General features: G+C 34.4%; 1 protein-coding gene and 1 pseudogene across 3 annotated transcripts in view; one reads left to right on the forward strand and one right to left on the reverse strand.

The window, feature by feature from the left end:
- Positions 1 to 21,117, forward strand: part of STRN3 (striatin 3) — a 114,282-nt gene that overhangs the window by 52,682 nt on the left and 40,483 nt on the right. For 2 of the 3 annotated variants that reach the window (XM_065900586.1, XM_065900595.1), the window contains exons 2-5: positions 7,182 to 7,285; positions 7,760 to 7,833; positions 12,770 to 12,851; positions 16,159 to 16,332. In XM_065900586.1, coding sequence (XP_065756658.1) covers positions 7,182 to 7,285; positions 7,760 to 7,833; positions 12,770 to 12,851; positions 16,159 to 16,332 — 434 coding nt within the window. Of the gene's footprint in view, positions 1 to 7,181; positions 7,286 to 7,759; positions 7,834 to 12,769; positions 12,852 to 16,158; positions 16,333 to 19,455; positions 19,468 to 21,117 lie in introns of all 3 variants that reach the window. The other variant, XM_065900605.1, reaches the window with a different exon arrangement.
- On the reverse strand, positions 417 to 501 carry LOC136119521 (U6 spliceosomal RNA; annotated as a pseudogene).

The raw sequence follows: 21,117 nt of genomic DNA on the forward strand, positions 1-21,117 counted from the left end.
TCATTTCTCTTTACTGATGCATAATATTCCCTGTATGGATGTACCAGAGTGTTTATCCATTTACCCATTTACCCATTGAAGGGTATCTTGGTTGATTCCAAGTTTTGGCAGTTATGAATAAAGCAGCTACAGACATTCATGTTCATATTTTTGTGTAGACACAGGTTTTCAGCTAATTTAGATAGATACCATTGTGTTTTCAGTTTCAATTTTCAAATTCCAGTTATTCATTGCTAGTATATATAGGAAGGCAGTTAATTTTTGTCTTACCTTTGTATCCTCTAACCTTCCTATAATCGCTTATTGGATCCAGGAGGTTTTGGTAATTCTTTAGAATTTTCTTCGTAGACAGTCATGTCATCTGCAGAGTCTTATTTTTTCCTTCTCAATGTGTGTACTTTAAAATTTTCTTTTTTAAAAACATGGAATACTTCATGAATTTGCATATCCTCCTTGCTCAAGGGCCACGCTAATCTTTTTATGGTTCCAATTAAAATGTTCTTTTCTTGTCTACTGCATTGGCTAGGATTTTGTGTATGATGTTAAATAAGAGTGGTGAAAGGGGATAGCCTTTCCTTGTTCCCTGTCTTAGGAAGCAAAGCATCTAGTTTCTCACCATTAAATAGGATATTGAGCTGTAGGTTTTTGGTAGATGATCTTATCAACTGCAGAAGTTCCCCTCTATTCTTAGCTTGCTGAGAGTTTTTGTCATGAATCAGTGTTTGATTTTATTGGATGCTTTTTCTGCATTTATTAATATGGTCATATGGTTTTTCTTCTTTAACCTGTTTAGCCAGTTAATGATAGATTACATAAATAGATTTTCAAATGTTAAACCAGCCTTACATACCTGAAATAAATCCCACTCGTTACGTAATTCTTTGTATATATTGTTGGATTCAATTTGATAATATTTTGTTGAGGGTTTTTGCATCTGTGTTCATGTTCATGAGAGATAATTGATCAGTAGTTTTCCTTTCTTGTGACATCTGTCTGGTTTTGATAGTAGGGTAATGCTGGCTTTATTGAATGAGTTAGCAAGTGTACCCTCTGCTTCTATTGCTTAGAATAATTATAGAGAATTGGTATCATTTCTTCCCTAAATGTTTGGTAGAATTCACCATTGAACCCATCTGGGCCTGGTTCCTTCTGATATAGAAAGTTATTAACTATTGGTTTAATTTCTAGATACAGTCCTATTCACATGATCTCTTTCGCCTGTGTGATTTTGGTAGATTGTCTTTCAAGAAATTGTTCCATTTCATGTAAATTATCAAGTTTGTGGGCATAGAGTTCATAATATTCCTTTATTTATATGTTCAGTGTCCTTGGGATCAGTAGTGATGATCTTTCTTTCATTTCATTTCTGGTATTAATTTGTTTTTTCTCTCTTTTCTTGGTTAGCTTGACTAAGAAGTTAATCAATTTTATCGGTCTTTTCAAAGAATCTTATTTCATTGATTATTGGTATATTTTCAGCTTTATTGGTTTCTGCTTTAATTTTATTATTCTGCTTGCTGTAGGTTTATAATGCTATTCTTTCTCTGTTTGCCTAAGTTGGAAGCTAAATTGTTGATTTTAGATCTTTTCTAATATATACATTGACTGGTGTAAATTTCCCCATAAGTACTACTTTTCCTACATTAAATGTGAGTTTAAAGCCAATTTAAAAAGCTGTCAGAGTGGAGAGCATGTTTGTATGATTTCTAATTCTTTATATTTGCTGAAAGTGTGTTTTCTGGTCCACAATGTGACCTGTCTTGGTGAATGTTCCATGTGACTTTGAGAAGAGTGTGTATTTCTATTTCTCTAAGAAATGTCACTGGGGGGAATTCCCTGGTGGTACAGTGGTTAGGACTCCATGCTTCCACTGCCAGGGGCACAATGTGGCCAAAAAAAAAAGAGGGCTTCCCTGGTGGCGCAGTGGTTGAGAGTCCGCCTGTCGATGCAGGGGACGCGGGTTCGTGCCCCGGCCCGGGAAGATCCCACATGCCTGTGAGCCATGGCCGCTGAGCCTGTGCGTCCGGAGCCTGTGCTCCGCAACAGGAGAGGCCACAACAGTGAGAGGCCCACGTACCGCAAAAAAAAAAAAAAAAAAAAAAAAAAAGAAAGAAAGGGGAAAAAATATGTCACTGGGGTTTTGATAGGGATTGCACGGAATCTGTAGATCAGTTGGGTAGTATTGATATTTTAATAATAGTATGTCTTCCAGTCCATGAACATGGAATGTGTTTATACTTATTTCTGTCTTTAATTTCTTATCTTTCTTTTTTTAAATATTTATTTATTTGGCTGCTCTAGGTCTTAGTTGCCGCATACGGACTCTTCCTTGGCGTGTGCAGGATCTTTAGTTACGGCATGTGAGATGTTCAGTTGCAGCATGTGGGATCTTTAGTTGGGTCATGTGGGATCTTTAGTTGCGGCATGCAGGATCTAGTTCCCTAACCAGGAATCAAACCCAGGCCCCCTGCATTGGGAGCCCAGAGTCTTAACAACTGGACCACGAGGGAAGTCCCTCTGTCTTTAATTTCATTCAGCAATATTTTTTGATTTTCATTGTAGCAGTCTTTCACCTCCTTATTTAAATATTATGTTAACTAAGTATTTTGTTCTTTTTGATGCTTTTGTAAATGGAATTGTTTTCATAATTTCGTTTCATGATTGTTCACTGATAGTATATAGAAATGCTATTGATTTTTGTGTGTTGACTGTGTCTTGGTATTTTGCTGAATTTGTAGTTGTAACAGACTTATGGAATTGTTTGGGTTTACTACATATAACATCATATCATCTGTGAACAGAGATCATTTTACTTCTTCCTTTCTAACTTAGATTCCTTTCATTTTTCTTGCCTCATTGCTCTGCCTATGACTTCTAGTACTATGCTGAACATGAGTGTTAGAAGCAGGCGTCCTTGTTCTGATTTTTGAGAGAAGGCTTTCAGTCTTTAACCATTGAGTACGACGTTTGTTGTTTTTTCTCATAAATGGCTTTTATTATGTCATGAGAGTTTCCTTTTATTCTTAGTTTGTTGAGGTTTTTTAATCAAGAAAGAGGTGTTCAGTTTCGTTAAATTCTTTTTCTGCATCAGTTGAAATGGTCATGTGTTTTTTATTCTGTTAATGTAGTATATTATATTAATTGGTTTTCTTATGTTGAGCCATCCTTGCATTGCAGGAATAAATCTCACTTGGTCATGATTTGTAATCTTTGTAATATGCTACTGAATTTGATTTACTAGTATTTTGTTGAGAGTTTTTGCATCAGTGTTTATAAGAGATACTGGTTTTCTTGCAGTACCTTTATCTAGCTTTGGCTCTTGGCACAGTGCTGGACTCATTGAGTTAAGGAATGTCCCTCTTAAATTTTTGGAAATGTTTTAGAAAGATTGGTGTTAATCCTTTAAATGTTTGGTAGAATTCACTAATAAAGCAATCAGTCTAAAGGTTTTGTTTGTTGGGAGATTCTTGATTACTAATTCAATCTCTTTACTAGTTATAGACCTTTTCAGATTTTCTGTTTTTTTCATTATTCAGTCTTGGTGGATTTTGTGTTTCTAGGTTATCCAATTTGTTGGTGTACAATTGTTTGTAGTACTCTTATAATCCTTTTTATTTCTGTAGAATTTGTTGCAACATCCCCACTTTTATTTCTGAGTTTAGTTATTTGTGTCTTTTTTTCTTAGTCAATCCAGGTAACGGTTTGTCAATTTTGTTGATCTTTTTGAAGAACCAAATTTTGATTTTGTTGATTTTTTTTCTGTTGTTTTTCTCTGCTCTATTTTATTTCTATGCTTTAATCTTTATTATTTCTTTCCTTCTGCTAGCTTTAGATTTAGTTTGTTCTTTTTCTGAAATTCCTTAAGTTGTAAAGTTAGGTTGTTGATTTGAGTTCTTTCTTGGCTTTTTTTTTTTTTTTTTTTCCCCCCTGGTACGTGGGCCTCTCACTGTTGTGGCCTCTCCCGTTGTGGAGCACAGGCTCCGGATGCGCAGGCTTAGCGGCCATGGCTCACAGGCCCAGCTGCTCCATGGCATGTGGGATCTTCCTGGACCGGGGCACGAACCCATGTCCCCTGCATCGACAGGCTGACTCAACCACTGTGCCACCAGGGAAGCCCCCTCTTTCTTGCTTTTTAATGTAAGCCTTTATAGCTATAAATTATTCATTTAGCACTGCTTTTGCTGTGTCCCATAAGTTTTGGTAAGCTGTGTTTTCATTTTCATTCCTCTCTAAGTATTTTTTAATTTTCCTTATGATTTTTTTGTTTTATTAGTTGTTCAAGAGGGTGTTGTTTAATATCCACAAATTTGTGGCTTTTTCAAGTTTTTTTGTTACTAATTTCTAACTTCATTGTGATCACAGGAGATTTTTTTAAATGATATTTAAGTTTTAAAATTGATTAGAGTTGATTTGTGTCCTAACGTGTGGTCTGTCTTTGAGAATATCTCTTGTGTATTTGAGAAGAATGTGTATTCTGTTGTTGTTGGATAGAGTGTTCCATATATGTCTGTTAGATCTAGCTGGTTTATTGAGTTGTTCAAGTCCTCTGTTTCCTTATTTTCGGTCTGGTTCTTCTATGTGTTATTGACAGTGGGATATTGAAGTCTCCAGCTATTATTATTGAACTACTACTTCCTTTAATTCTGTCAATTTTTGTGTCATATATTTTGATGGTCTCATTAGGTATGTAAATATTTATAACTGTTTTTTGTTTTTTGCTGTATTAAACCTTTTATTAGTATATAATGTCCTTTATCTCTTATGACCTTTTTTCATATAAAGTCTATTTTGTCTAATATTAATATAGAAGGCTTGCAAACCTTAATAGTATATACTAGGCTTTGCAGGTCACATTGGGTCTGTGTTGCCTATTCTAATTTTGTTTATTGTTTTTTTTTAAACCATTTTTCACTCTGTGGCTGTCCAAAAACAGGTAGGTTGCCAATTCCTACTTTATCTTGAACAGAAGCTTTTTAATTACAGTGAATTTATCCATCCTTTTCTTTATTGTTAGTGTCTTTGTAAATATGGTTTTTGTGGTTACTTTTTAAAGTGTTTATTTGCAAAGATGATGCTGTTCATGGTGCATTATGACCTGTAAAAGCAATCGAAAAGTCCACTGTCCATGATCCTTTACTAAATGCCAAATCTGTTATTTTGTTGGTCCTTATTATCACTATCAGACATAATCTTTACCTTTTTAGTCTGTACAGGTCATAAGATCAGTTCCAGTAGTCATGACTTCTCTGTTGTTATCTGCTTTTTACTCTCCTCTCCAGTATTTTATGTTAGACTATGTCCTTTTAAGTTTCATTTTAATGAATTCTTACCATTTCCTTGTCTTGTGTCTTTGTGAGTTAACCTCACTTCAGCGCCTGTTCAGAAGTTGCTTTGGGGTTCTTGCTATTTTACAGGATTTGTGCTTCTTTGTTTAATTTACTGGCTTCTGTAGGTATGGATGACTTTTAATACCAAAATGCCAAAGAAAGAAGTGAAAATGAATTCTCACGACAGTATAAGATTCTAATAGGAAGTATTGTAGTCTTTTTTTAATTCCTTAGAGGACAGTATGACTTGCACTTAGTTTGCAGTATCTTTCTCAACCAAAAAATTACCAGTTACTACTACTACTTTTTTTTAAATTAATTATTTATTTATTTGGCTGTGCTGGGTCTTAGTTGTGGCATGTGGGATCTTTGTTGTTGCATACAAGATCTTGCTGTGGCATGCAAGATCTTTTTAGTTGTGGCATGTGGGATCTTTTTTTGTTTTTTTTTTTTTTAGTTGTGGCATGCATGCGGGATCTAGTTCCCTGACCAGGGATGGAACCTGGGCCCCCTGCATTGGGTGTGCAGAGTCTTAACCACTGGACCACCAGGGAAGTCCACTACTTCTTAAGAAGCAAAATAAAATGAGCTTCTTTCATTTTTTTCTGTTGCTAATTGTAAAATACTTATGAGATCTGGAAATTAGAGTCACATAAGGGTTCTACAGTATGTGATTCATGTTTGTTTTTTTTTTAAAGCCAATACAGGAGAAAACCCTCAATCAGAATTTCTTGAAGTTGTGTAATGAAACTGATATGTTCTACCTTTGCTCCACAGCTTAAGAGAGTCAGAAGTGCTACTTTTCTCTTTAGGATCTAGACTATTATTAGGTTCTGAATCTTTACCATTGCTCCTAGATCTTTATTTTTGTTTTGAAATTTGTATGTAGACTAAGTGTTATATAGTTGTGTATAATTTCTCAGGTCTTACGGAGTTGTGAATGATTTCATTTAATTTTTCCAAACTTAATGTGTTAAATTATTCAGATGAATTCATTTGTTCTGATTCCATGTTCACTGAAATTTTTAAAAAATTAACCACAATTTAGCTTACAAAGTAGCTTACTTTCTCTTAATGGGCAAATACACCTATTGGTCATCTCGGCAAGAGCATGAAAGTTAATTTTATTGTAAATATGTTCATAACAGCAAATATCCCCATGTAGATGCCAGCCTCCTTAAACATTACTCTTTAGTGTGGGGTGTATAAAGGAGGCTGACATGCTGGGAAGGGCCAGAAAAAGATGGAGAATTGTCTTTCTGAGAAAATAAGGCAATTAAAAGGAAAAAAATTCTCTAACTGTAGAAAATGACAACAGAAAGTAATGAGGTCATTGAACATAAAGTGGCTTAACTTAAACTATTTGCAATACTCTGGATAATTGTTTCAAGAGATAAAACAATTTGGAGTGTGGTGGATAGAATGGAAAAGATTATAAATTTTTAAGTATTTCATGAAAGAAATGCTTTTGAGGGAATATTACTGTTTTTTAAACAAGCAATATCTAATTTGAGGGAAAATATTTATCTACTTGTGAATATAATAATTTTTAGTTCTTTGTGACTTGTTAGGAATTAGGTGCAATTTTTACATATAAAATTTCCTTTCAAAAGTATGTAAAACTTAATATTAGAGACCAAAAGGATTATAAGCAAATAGTGAATTTATAGTTATCTTTATTTTAAAGTGATAGTATTATCTAACAAAGAAAGTTTGATCAACTGCTTCTATGAATTTTAAATCTTGCTGTCATGAATAAAAGGGCAGAATTTTACATTTATTGTTTTCCTTTTTTCAATTTCCTATGTATAGTTAAGAAAAAAATGAAAATAAATGAACTTTTTGTATTTTTAGGCCCGGATAGCATTTTTGCAAGGAGAAAGAAAAGGTCAAGAAAACTTGAAGAAGGATTTAGTAAGAAGAATAAAGATGTTAGAATATGCATTAAAACAAGAAAGGTATGTGTCCCTCATTTTCTTATATGAATAAAATAAAGTAGAACAATATTATTCTCTTTATGTATTGTTATACAGTGTATTTAACGCCTTTTGAAAGATACAAAGATTTGCCCAAAATACAGGATGATATTTTGATTTGATTCTTATATAGGAAAAGAAAAAAAGATTAAAATCTTTAAATTGAAATAATATCTTTTATTATAGAGTCCAAGTTTTTTCTGTTTTACAGATTAGGAAAAATTTATCTTTACTTGGGTGTATATTTTAGTTGGGCAATTTATCTTATTTTTTTTCTTTTACATCCAGTATATTGTTTTTCTCCAACTTCTTTTGCAAGTAAAGTTTAAAGAAACAGACATTCATATTATGCTTTATTTGTCATTGGAGAAATATATACCAGTAGTTAGTTACTTGCCTATGTAGAAAAGGAAAAAAAATTGTTTTTCTTTCAACAATTTATTATTAAATTTTCAGGGCAAAATATCACAAATTAAAATACGGCACAGAACTGAACCAAGGTGATTTGAAAATGCCAACCTTTGAATCAGGTAAACTTGATTCTTCTGTTAATCTCCCCACCCCCCCCCACCCCCACACACACCCCATGCAAGAAAAACTGGTTTAAGCTCATTTTTATGTAACAAACATGTTCTCTTTACCCCCATTTTGCTTTGAAAGCATCAGTTAGTTAGTTGGTTGCCTATTATAATACTGTCTAGAATTTGGGGAAAAATAATAAATAAATAAAAGTAAGTATCAATAGTGTCATCTACATAATCCCAAGGTTCTCTTATTTTTCTTGTTTTGAAACCTGTGTAAAACTGGGTGTATTTTTGGTTGTCATTAGAAGTGGAAGGTAATGAGTAACTCTTTGTACCACCTGTAGGCAATTCTTATCCAAGTCTATATAAGCTTAATTTTGTATTATTAAAAAGTTTTTTTTTTCTAGAGAAGCTGTGATTAACTCATAAAGAAATTGCAAATTTGAATTTGGAAACTACGGAGGCAGCCAGATAAGGATAAGAGAAGGAAAACATTATCTCCAATTGGCCTTGCTGTTTACTAAAGTAGTGAGTGTGAGAGTAGTATCTGATGAACAGTTATGCAGGAAGAGAGGGCTGGATATAGGAAAAGGCTATAACAGTTTAGTGTTAATTTAGGGTTCCATATGATTACAATTTGAGTAATCTAAAAGTTTAATAAGGAAAGAATATTTTGATTTATGTTATATAATATTTGGGAATATTACTGCAATATTCTATTTCTGAGGTATATGTAGAACCCATTTATATACACAGTTTGATGGTGCAGGCAAATTGAATTCTATACTGTTCTTGGCTGCTGGTTACTAAGATAAGGAAAAAAATGTGTCTTTATTTTGATATACAATTTTTCTTCTCCTTGTATAGTTGTTTCCATTCCTAATAAAGTCAAAGCATACATGGTAGGGAAAATAAAACAAATAGGGATTTTTTTTTAAGTTAAATGTTACAGTAAATTTTTAAAATTTAGCTAATTGATTTTGGTTTAACATCAAGTACTTAAAACTTGGCAGAAACACCCTATATGTACAACCTGCAGTTGATTTATTCTTAGGTCTTCTCCACTTACCAATTTTAGCACCACAACCATATCTTCCTAGTTGTCATATATAAAATTAAGAGACCAAGATAGGAGTGGCATAGGTTTCCTTTGATCTAGCTTTTAAGTGGTTACGAAGACTCAGATGCCAGGGGGCAATATTATGGTCTCCTCCTTGGAAAAGCTATAATAAATGATAAAAAGATGGAAGGCCTGTATATTTTGGGGCATGTTTACTGCAGCAGTCCCATTATAGTTAGAGAGAGTACAGTGGTTTCACCATAGAGAAAACCTGATGTCTTCATAGCTTTTCTTTAACTCATTTTTTTCTAATATGGCTAGAATATTCAGAAAATAATCACTTTTTTTTTTTTTGGCTGCTCCACATGGCTTGCAGGATCTTAGTTCCCAGACCAGGTATTGAACCCGGGCTATAGCAGTGAAAGTGCTGAGTCCTAACCACTGGACCACCAGGGAATTCCCCACTTAGTATAACTTGAGGACTGTCCCCCTAACTTGGTCTGTATAAATGTGAGGAACAGCCCCACTGTTCCTGGAACTAGAGTCGGAATTGGCTAACTGGTCTTGGTACAAGTTGGTATAAAGGAAAATCATTAGCATGTAATCTCTCCTGCCCCCAGCTAAAATGAGAGAAAAACAAGTCTGTTTTTAGCTATATAAACTTAACTATTAAAACTTCCTTAAATTGAAGAATAAAATAACAACCAAGTATTTTATTTATAGGAAACAATAATAATAAAGTAGATTATTTTTACTGATGTAGAAAAACTACTCAGGATGTTTAGTGGAAAACAAACAAAGGAATGGGCAAAAATACACCATGCAAACAATGAGATAAAGTTATTTACATCAAAGTATAGAAAGAAATAAACATTAAATGAATCAGTGTTGCCTTTTATATACTTAAAATAAATCAAAATGTAAAAAAGAGAAAACGTACGAAATACTGTTATGAAAGAAGTACAAGGTATGTGTGTTTTTATACCCTTGTCTTAGTAATACCAGTATATATATCCTAAACTTAACTCTATAAAAGGGGGTGTATCCAAATCTGTAAACAGCTCCTATTTCCCTACATTTAAGGGAAAAAATCTACAACAGTAGACATATGGGTAAAAGACTTGAAAAGCCACCAATTAAAAGAGGATATCCAAATGGCCAATAAACATACGAAACGATGCTCAAATGTATTAGCTTATACAACTTATTTGAGGAAATACAACTTAAAACCACAGCACAGTACAATTAGACACCTACCACAATGTGAAAATGAAAAAGAGAAAATGTCATGTGTTGCTGAGGATGTGGATCAACCAGGATTTGCACACCTTCTGGTGTTGGAATTCTAGTTTGATAAAACTGCTCTGAAAGTGATTTGTCAGTACAAGTTTCCCCCAGTATCCCAAAGTAGAGCATTCCTGTTCATAAGCCAAAATGACATAAAACAAAGATGCAATTTACCTTTGGACACATCTTGCTAATGATGCACAAAATAGATCAAGATAAAGCACAGATGATAATAGACACAGTTCAAAGCTATGGGCTTGTTACAGAGCTTGGTGGTGCCTCTCTCGCTGCTTGGGGGTGCGTGCTGCCACTGTAACAGTTCACTGCAAAACAAATGCTGAAGGCTATTTTTTCTTTTCACCTTTTTTCATAAAGAGTGAAAATTCTCTCTGAATTTTTTCAGTTAGGCTAGCGAAAACAGGTACTAAATGTAGGTCTTTCATAAAAGCGAGGTGGCCTAAAGAGAGCTTTCGAAAAGCGTGGGATAACTGTATTGCTAAAGGGAACATAGCGTGCCCGGTGGCCCAGTAATTCCACTCCTTAAAATGTTCATCACAAGGCTTGTATAAGAATGTTCATAGTATCATTACTTTTAATAGCAAAAAACTGGAAGCAATTCACATGTTCTTCACCAATAGAATAGACAAATACATTGTGATTTTTAGTGTAAGGAAATGCTGTTTAGCAAAAAAAAAAAAAGTGAATAAACTATAACTAGACTAAGCTATAACCAAAAGTGAATAAACTATAACTAAATTTTATGTGGATCACATAAAATTGAAAATTGATAGAAATGATTTCATATATATCAAATTCAAAAATTAACCTAGTGTTTAGAAATCAGGATAGTGTTAATATTCTTTTAGGAATATCTAGTTAAACTTGGGAAAGGGCACGATGAAAGTTTTTGGGGGTGCTGATGACATTTTATTTCTTCATCTAGGTACTGGTTACATGGGTGTGTTAAAAAATTCATTGAGCTGTACGCTTAGGATGTACTTCAAGAATATTTTTACCAACATTATTTATAATAGTGAAAAATGGAAACATTTCAACATTAGGGAACTGGTTAAATTAAATAGGTATATACCTTCTGTAGATTATATAATTTTTTCTTTTTTGCGGTACGCGGGCCTCTCACTGTTGTGGCCCCTCCCGCTGCGGAGCACAGGCTCCAGACGCGCAGGCCCAGCGGCCATGGCTCATGGGCCCAGCCACTCAGCGGCATGTGGGATCCTCCCGGACCGGGGCACGAACACGTGTCCCCTGCCTCGGTAGGCGGGCTCTCAACCACTGCGCCACCAGGGAAGCCCCTATAATTATTTTATATGATGTTAATCTATATTTATTGCCATAGAATGTTCAAGATACATTAAGTATTGAAAGCAGCTTGTAGTGCAGTACACACACTTTGACTTTTTTTTTTTTTTTAATTTAAGGAGGGGAGAAGCTGATGTTATTTTCAGATGGAAAATATGGAATGATAAAATCTCAAGTACTAACACTGTTGGTGATAGGATTTGGGGCAATTTGTATTTCTTTTTTTTAAATGTATTTTTTTGGCCAGTTAATTATGTGTTATATGTGATTTAAAAATAGGCAAAATGGTATAAATAGAAAAAGTTGTAAATAAAAAATGGGGGCTATTAGAATGAGATAATTATTTCTGGAAATTATAGATGTTTCTACGTGCAGGGGAAGAATGAGAAGATATTAATAACGGATTGTTAAGGTTAGAGAAGTAATACCTGCAGAGAATATTTGAATTGCTACCAATAACTGTTTGTTCATGTGACTCTGAGGAGTCTAGGAGCCTAATGACTGTAAGCCATGGTAAGAGTTCTCAACATAGGGCTTGTCTTCTATGGCCCTATATTCTTTGCTTTATCATAATTTTTATAATGGGAAATTGCAGGAAAATATTTCTGTATCATTAGTGCCAATGAATAGTTTTAAATATCACTGTGGATATACTTGTTGAGAGCTTAACTCATCTGAAGTTATACTGTTTATTAAACTCTTTTTTAATGCATACACTTTGTTACCGGAGAATAAAATACGACTTTTTACATATAGTAAAAACTGTTTTCTGATCTAACTTTTAGTTCTAAAACTGAAATCGACTGTATAGAGTCTTGTATGTAGCCTTAGAGTCTACTGATACAGACTCTAAGTTATTCACTAGTTTTATAAAAATATATCTAATTTCTAAACAATGTTGATTTTGAAAAGTTTATATAAATAGTAAATATCACTTTTTAATTTCAAAAGCATTCAACAGCAGAATTCTGGTAGTTAAAAAAATTGATTTCAATAAAATTTCATTTCAAAGCCTGGGCTTTTGATTTTTAAATCACTTGTAATAAAACAAGGAGCGTGGTGCCTAAGTGTTTGGACTGTCAGGATAAACACACTTTAAATGAGTGACCCACAGTAAACACTCAATAAAAGTTAATTTTCTTCTATCCTTTATAAAATATTTTGGTATATTCTTGTGGGACTTTAAAAGAACTTCGGCAGTATTATCAGGAGTTGAAATAACGTGTATGAAACTTGTCTTGTTTTTGTTGTTGTTGTTGTTACTGTTAATTTTAGAAGAAACCAAAGACACAGAGGCTCCCACAGCACCTCAGAATAGCCAGTTAACGTGGAAGCAGGGCAGACAGCTGTTAAGACAGTGAGTAATGGTTCATTTTCACCTTTCTTTAAGGATCTAGGTATGAAAGTGCTTCTATTCAGTCACTTTGCAAGTGAAAATTATTTAATGATAATGGGACAATGTGTATAGTTTTCATATTGCTTCTTTTTTGTTTTGTTAGATGCTTGGATCTTTTTAAAGTTTTGTTTCCTCTGAATGTTTCTCTAAACATTTCTCAGAATGATGTTTTTTTTCTTATTTGTGGAGTAGGATGTCATAAAGACTAGATGTCTTGAAGACCAGAACAAAAATAGGGAGTTCATACTTATAGACATTCTCATTTCCATCACTGGAAAATTTACATATTTGGTTTTAAGTGAGATTGTGACTGGCTTAGAGAAGCAATTTAACTGGTTATCAGAAACTTTTCAGAAGTGGCTTGCTAAATCCTGCTTCTACTTGAATCTTTGAGGAAGCTTTTTTTTTCGAGGAACCTTTTTGATGTTTGAATTCTTTGCCGTATTAGAAGTACTTAGGTGGCAAATATTATTGTCTTATCTATTCATTCTTTTCCCTTGTATTTTGAAAACTTTGGTACTTGCGTACTACTGAAATGTTAGGTAATTCAACTTTCTCAACTCTAGACATCTTTACCATCACTTCAGTAACCCAGTGAAGTGTGGTCAGACCCTTGATCTTGTTATAACCTAGAACTGCCCTACCTCTGGAATATTCCTTGATCATATTCCACTTTTCTTACTCCAGTTCCCATGTTATTTGTCCTGTGACCTTACTTTGATCTTTAGATCCTTGACTGTTTCATTTCCCTTACCTCCTTTACCTATTGTTGGTTTAATTTTTTTTTTTTTGGCGGTGGGGTTTTTTTGTTGTTTCTTTTTGTTGTTTCCCTAGCTTCCACTTAGACCCCATGATCCTTTACCCTTTTGCTGGTACCCTTAACTTTCCTGCTGCCCACTCCTTACCCCCACCACCAGTCATTTTACTATACCTACCTGCAGTATCCCAGCCCTAATGAGTCTTACTGTTTATTGCTTCTGTTTCTAATTAATTCTTAGAGAAAAATCACAGAATTGTGTGAATGCCATTACACATTCACGGTTTCCTGTCCAAACATTGCATAGAGCCTTTTTCCATATCCCTGGTCATCTGCTCCCATTGCCCTCAGTGGATATTCTGAACTTTTACCACATCTCAGCCCATTCTCCCTTACTCTCATTAGAGCACCTCAAGCTCTACTTCACTGAAAGCATGAAGGCTATCAGGTGAGAGCTGTCTTCACTTTTTGCTTTCCTTTCTGAAAATGTATTTAAACCTCATATTCATCATCTCAGTTTCTAATGTTCCATTCAAAGAAGTATTTATCAATCTGGACAGTTAGTGACTAAAACTCAAACAAACTTCAAAAACAGATTACTGTCTGGAAGGATGCTGGGATAGCTAGCAGAGTTGAGGGAAGTGCTGATTAACTGAGTGTTAGAAACTTAAGAGCTAGTGTATCACTGAAGATTTCTCAGGGACTGGAAACACCCAGGATATGTTCTTATTCTCTGGTGTTCTACTCCTCTGTGTATCAGTTTTATTTTCTACTGAAAACCACTTTTCTCCAGGTGGCAGGGGATCCCTTAATTTAGTCAGAATAATTTCTGAGGATTGGATTTGTCTTGACTTGATCAAATAACTGCCCACGAGTAAGTTATTTTTACCTGGGTTGTTTAAGATCTTGACAGTTCTTTTAGACCACATGGCTAGAGTGTGGTGGGAGTTTTTTTCCTCAAAAGAGGATCGCGTTTTTTAGAAGAGTATGACGGCTATAGAGAAATCAGTTGCACAGTATTTCTCTCATAAATGCCTAATCCCATTGCCTGGCTTTATATTGTGTCTCTTCTCATTTTTCTGTAACAGTAGTTTATCTCCATAGTCTTCCTCATTCATTTCTCAACTGTCTAGTTTGTTTTCCATTTTGATATTCCCCTGAAGCTTCTACCACAAACATTTATGAGAACCTTTTTGTTCATATTGATCTTTTGGAAATATTTGACATTAACTCTTCATTTCTTTTTGAAACTCTGTTTTTCTTACTTTCATGAAACTACTCTCTGCTTTTTTTACCCTCATTTCTCAAGTTCTTTCTTTTAATTTTCCTTTGAGTTTCTTATTCTTCCAGCCCTTTAGATGTTTGTGTCCCCAGGTTTTGTTTTTACTTATGCTTTTTCTCTGGGTAACTTCATTTAAATCCATGGCTTCAAATATCTCCAAACACTAATGACTCCCAAATCTGTACACCCAGTCCAGTCCCTTCTGAGCTTTTGACCTTCTTACCGTTGTGCCTAATAAATGCTACCACTTTCATAGATACTACTTGATTGTTTGATAGGTACCCTCTAAACCATATTCTGACCCTTTATTCTTCATTTTATTCAGTAGAACCACCATGCAACCATCCCAGCTAGAAACCTGAAAAATTTCCAAAATTCTTATATCTTCTTTTATTCTACTGCCATATTTACTTGTGTACCAAGTCACTAAGATATTTTATTTTTCTCACATTTCTCCTCTTCTCTAGTTTTAATTCTTGCTGTGTTAGTGTCCTAACCAGTCTCCCTGTCTTTAGCTTTCACTTAAAAATCCTCTATTATTTTGTCAGCAACATATAAAAAGAAACAAAAAAGGCTTCTTTTTAACATCTTCCCTCAGCCTGTCAAATACTTTAGGAAGAAATTTTAAAATTTGTCACACAAAGCCGTTCATGACCCATTATCTATACTTATGTCATGATTCAGTCCCTTTCTTCTTTTTCAGTCTCATCCTAGATCCTCTGTTAGGTACCCTGGTTTAGATAACAAGGAAAGTTTGAAAACTGCGGGACTGTAGGACTGCTATAAGACCTTAGATCCTAGAAGGAGAACTAATCTATCCATCAACCTCTGGCTAAGAGCCAGGGTTTAAACGTAGCATGTCATTGTTCTGAGGTTTATTTCTGTTCATCCTTTACCACTTTCTGGAATTTTTTTTTTTTAAGTAATATATATCATCAACTCCTAAAAGTTTTTTTAACGCTCTAGGTCTTTTTAGGCTTCAGGATAATTGGCCCTTAATTAGTGTTAGCCATCTATATGCTTTTTAAATTAAACTGTGGTTTGTAATCGGCTTTTTTTTTTTTTTTTTGTAGAACTGGAACTAGAGAGAAGAAAGTTATTGAGACAAAGGAAGAGTAAATTTTATAGGATTATGGATTTTTCTAAAATTCTTTGATGTGATTTTGATTTGACAAGATTGCATGTGTTAACAATATGTGGGATTTAATATTTTTAATTTTCTCTTATAGATATCTTCAGGAAGTAGGTTACACAGATACAATATTAGATGTACGGTCTCAGCGGGTAAGATCATTACTTGGACTATCTAATTCAGAACCAAATGGATCAGTAGAGACAAAGAATTTAGAACAGATCCTGAATGGAGGTGAATCTCCTAAGCAAAAAGGACAAGAAATCAAAAGGTATGACCTATACTTATAGGTTAACATTGTATATGTAGCAGGTATTGTGAATTTCTTTAGCTTCTTGTTATTGCTGTTAACAGTTATCGAAGCATGTAGAGTTCAGATTTAAAGATTCCTCCCCGCCCTGCAAATGGTACCATGGACAAAGAAACTTTTTATTTAGGTGCTTTTTAAATTTATTTATCTTGGGGCTTCCCTGGTGGCACGGTGGTTAAGAATCCACCTCCCAGTGCAGGGGACCTGGGTTCGAGCCCTGGTCTGGGAAGACCCCACATGCCGCAGAGCAGCTAAGCCCGTATGCCACAACTACTGAGCCCCTGTGCCACAACTACTGAAGCCCACATGCCTAGATCCCATGCTCTGCAACAAGAGAAGGCACCGCAATGAGAAGCCCACGCACCGTAACGAAGAGTAGCCCCTGCTCGCCACAACTAGAGAAAGCCCGCATGCAGCAATGAAGACCCAACGCAGCCAAAAATAAAATAAATTTATTAAAAATATATATTAAATTTATTTATCTTGGGACTTCCCTGGTGGTCCAGTGGTTAAGACTTCCTGCTTCCAATGCAGGGGGCCTGGGTTCTATCCCTGGTCAAGGAACTAGATCCCACATGCCACAACGAAGATCTCGCACGCGGCAATAAAGACCCCGCGTGCCGCAACTAAGACCCGGTGTAGCCAAATAAATAAATTTTTTTTAAGATTTATTTATCTTAAGTTTTGATGCGAAGAGAATGACTGTAGTTCTGAAATAGGTGCAAAATTAAAATTAGAGGGTGATTTCATGTAGTTCAGAGTTATTTTAATGTCTTGATTTTTAAATTTTTGTTAGAGTGTTTTCAATAAATTATACTACTATATAATTAGAATAGTAATGGTTGTTTAGACACTAGTGTTAAAGAAACAAGGCTTTGCATTGTGTTTGGACTCAGAAAGCTACCAGATATACTTTAAAATTTTAATGTCTTTATTGATAGAGTTCACATACCATAAAGTGCACCCACTTGAAGTATATGAGTTTAATAGTTTTTAAGATAGTCACAGAGTTGTTCAGCCATCACCACAATCTAAGTTTTGAAAATTTTCATTACTCCATAAAGAAACCTCGTACTCATTAGCTGCCACTCCCCATTCTTTCCCATATTCCTCCCACTCACCAACCCTGGGCAACCATTAATATACTTTCTGTATCTATAGATGTGCCTATTCTAGATATTTTATGTAAATGGTTATTCTGTGAGTAGCTTCTTTTACTTAGTGTAATATTTTTAAGATTCATCCATGTTATAGCATATGTCAGTAATTCATTTCTTCTTATTGCCAAATAATATTCTTTTCTATGGATATACCACATTTTGTTTATCCATTCCTTATCCAATTGATGGGCATGTTGATTGGTTCCACATTTTGGAATAATGAATAATGCTACTTTGAACATTGGTCCGCAGGTGTGGACATATGTTTTCAAGTCTCTTGGGTTTATACCTAGGAGTGGAATTGCTATGTCATACAGTAACTCTGTGTTTACCTTTTTGAGGAATTTCCAAACTCATTTCCAAAGTGGCTGGACTATTTTACATTACCATCAGAAATGTTTAAGAATTCTAATTTCTCTACATCCTCATTAACACTTGTTTTCTGTCTACCAAATACACTTTTGATTATAGTACAGATTTGATAAATGCAAGCTGTCAAGCAGATGGAACTTTCTTTTTATTTTTTACCATTAGATATTACATTGAATTACATAGGTTGGAACGACAAAGAAAAGAGAGTGGAAAAAACCAAAATGAATTCATTAGTTTGGGTAGAGCTTAAGAAGTTAATAATATGTGCAGTTTATAAACTAGCATTGTTTCATACCTTAGATACATTTTATGACATCATGCAGTTATTTAAAGACTTTCAAGTTAACATAAGCCTTTAGTTTATAGGTTTTATTTCTGAGAAATAAGGTCTCTTTAATAAAAACAATTTGACATCTAACAGAGCCCTTGTTTTCTTTACTCTGGATTTCAGGAATCATAGAGCTTTCATAGCTTTAGAGAAAAAGCAAGGATATTACTATGTTATTTTAAACTAAACTTGTCAGCTAACCAGGCTAAGTAGTTCTTAGGATTTATAACTACTTTAGAAGAACACAGTTTACTATATCACACCTGAATCTGAATTAAAAATCCACAACAGACTGTATCTTCTCCTTGTAAAGCTTCTTCCCTTTGCAAGATTAAGAGTTTAATAGTTTTTTTTTTCTGTTGTGGTAAAAAACACATAACATGAGATCTGTCTTAAATTTTAAGTGTACGGTGCAGTGTTGTTAACTGTAAGCACAATATTGTAGAGCACTTCTCTAGAACATTTTCATCTTTCATGACTGAAACGCCATACCCATTGAATAGCAACTCCCTATTTCCTCCTTCCCCCAGCCCCTGGCAAACACCATTTGACTTTCTGTTTCTACAAGTGACTACTTTAAATACTTTATATATATTTATATAATATATGAATACTTTATATAAGTGGAATTAATACAGTATTTGTCCTTGTGTGACTGGCTTATTTCACTTAACATAATGTCCCAAGGTTCATCAGTGTCATAGCATATGACAAGATTTCCTTCTTTTTTATGGCTGAATAATTATTGAATGTATTTACCACATTTTCTTTATCCATTTATTCGTCCACAGACATTTAGGTAATAATTGTTTTTAATCAATGTGATTTCCTTCTTAATGAATATAGCTGTATATTGCGAGTCTGTACTAATGTAGGTGTATATGGTTCAGCTATGATCAGGGCCTTTGAAAATTCCTAAGAAATACGAAAATGACCTAACATGTTGATAGAGGTGTCAACAAAAAGATGTTTATCGTATTCTCATTTATAACAATAAAAAATTTGAAGCAGTCTACATGTTCAACAGTAGAAGAATGGTAAATTGTAGATCATATTATTAGAGACAGTATGCTTAATGGTTTAGAATGGGAACTCTGAAGACAGACTGGGTTTGAATCTGGACTTTGCTGCTTACTAGCTGTGACTTTGGGCAGGGTACTTTACCTTCCTGTGCCTCAGTTTCCTCATTTGTAAAATGGTAACGATAGGGTTGATGTGAAGAAGAAATGAATTAATGTAAGGCATTTGGAACAATGCTTGGTACATAATAAGTGTTAGCTGTGATGAAATATTGCTTATCCAGTTGAAATGTGACCCAATCAAGAGTAATATTTACTAGATTCTACTGAGTAAATGTCACTGTTGTCTTTCTTGGTTTATTCTTTGGTTTATTGTAGGGGGATGTTGTGGGTGTATAGTGTATCATATCACACAGCCTCCACCTTATAAGGATTCATTGGGGGAGAGAGTTCTCATAGGTCTTGTAACTGAAAAGCTGTGCTGCTTCTTAGTGATTGGTCTGATTTACCTTTGAACCTCCAGTAGTTGCTCTCTTTCTTTTTACTCTGACTGTTTGGAATCTTGCCATATTTGTGGGTTTCCCTTATCTCTAGAAAACACTGACTCTTTTTTACCCTTTTACTTACGAACCTTACTCTTCATTCTGTTTTCCCTTCATCTGGATATATAATTTTAAAAATTCTGTTGATTGCTTTTTATTGAATGAGAAAAGATAGGAAATAGTTGGCAAAGAAAAAAATTATTATAAAATTCCATAGATGTAGATGTCCACTTAAGCATGTGGATTAAAGGCAGATTTACTTGTGTGCCTTCTGGAACCTCTGTTAAAATATCAGTTAAAGACATTTTAAGACACACTGATTGACACATAAGGACAAAAAATTGAATATATAGAAAGAATGAGAGGATATACTGTCCATTAGATAGGGAGAACTTAATAATTTTGGAAGCTGGAAAGAAGAAAAGGAACAAGCCAATTCAAGTCCCAAAATGCCAGTAAAGTTCCAAAAGCTAAGGAGTTAGAGGTATCAGGTACATCTGGAGTCAGGTTTAGAGGGGGTTATTAATAGAGAATTAGTTTCAAGTTTATGTAAGAGGCAGTTAGAATCTTAAACCCCCTCTTTAATCCTGTGTAGCCGCTTGAACACCCCTCCCCTATCCCAAAGAATGGTGGTATATTTTCTGGTGAATTCCAGTGATTTCTGATTTCTTAAGAAAACAAGCAACTGTAGGGTGGGCTACTATACTGAAAACAGGAGGATTATCTGAAAATCTCTAGCTGAGCGGTGAGATTCCCTGTTTCCTTCTACTTGGCTTCAGGTATGTTGGCAGCTGGTCTTAAATCCCTTTCAGGCAGGAATATGATCACATTAATAGAGAAGACCTTATGATCTGACAGTTGGGATCTGCCAGTGAAATGGCTGGGATTCTGCCCTGTTGTTATACAGAAGTGAAGCTAGCTACTTTGACAAGCCTCACCCATGTACACAATATATCCAATTAGTTTTTCTGTGCCTCACTGTTAAATATTAACAGTTAAGGAAAGACTCTAATATGAAAATTGGAGACCAAAGGAACCAAACATAAAAAAGGAACTCAGAGAAAAGAGGGAGCAGAAGACTTTCAAAACTATAATTACTCTTCTGAGAGGACTGAGAGAAGATAATACATCTATAAAACAGTAATATGTTATTGTATAAGGTTCAGTAAGAGATCAGAAAAGACCTAATAGAAATTTAAAAGTGTGATTTAAATAATTTTCATGTAAGACTTGGGAGATAAAAGACTCTCCCAGAAAAGAGAAAAGGGGAATTTCAGAGAGGAAAATCTAAAGATCAGTCCAAGAGGGACAACATCTGAATAGGA

This window comes from Phocoena phocoena, chromosome 2, assembly GCF_963924675.1.
Source record: "Phocoena phocoena chromosome 2, mPhoPho1.1, whole genome shotgun sequence".
NCBI lineage: Eukaryota > Metazoa > Chordata > Mammalia > Artiodactyla > Phocoenidae > Phocoena > Phocoena phocoena.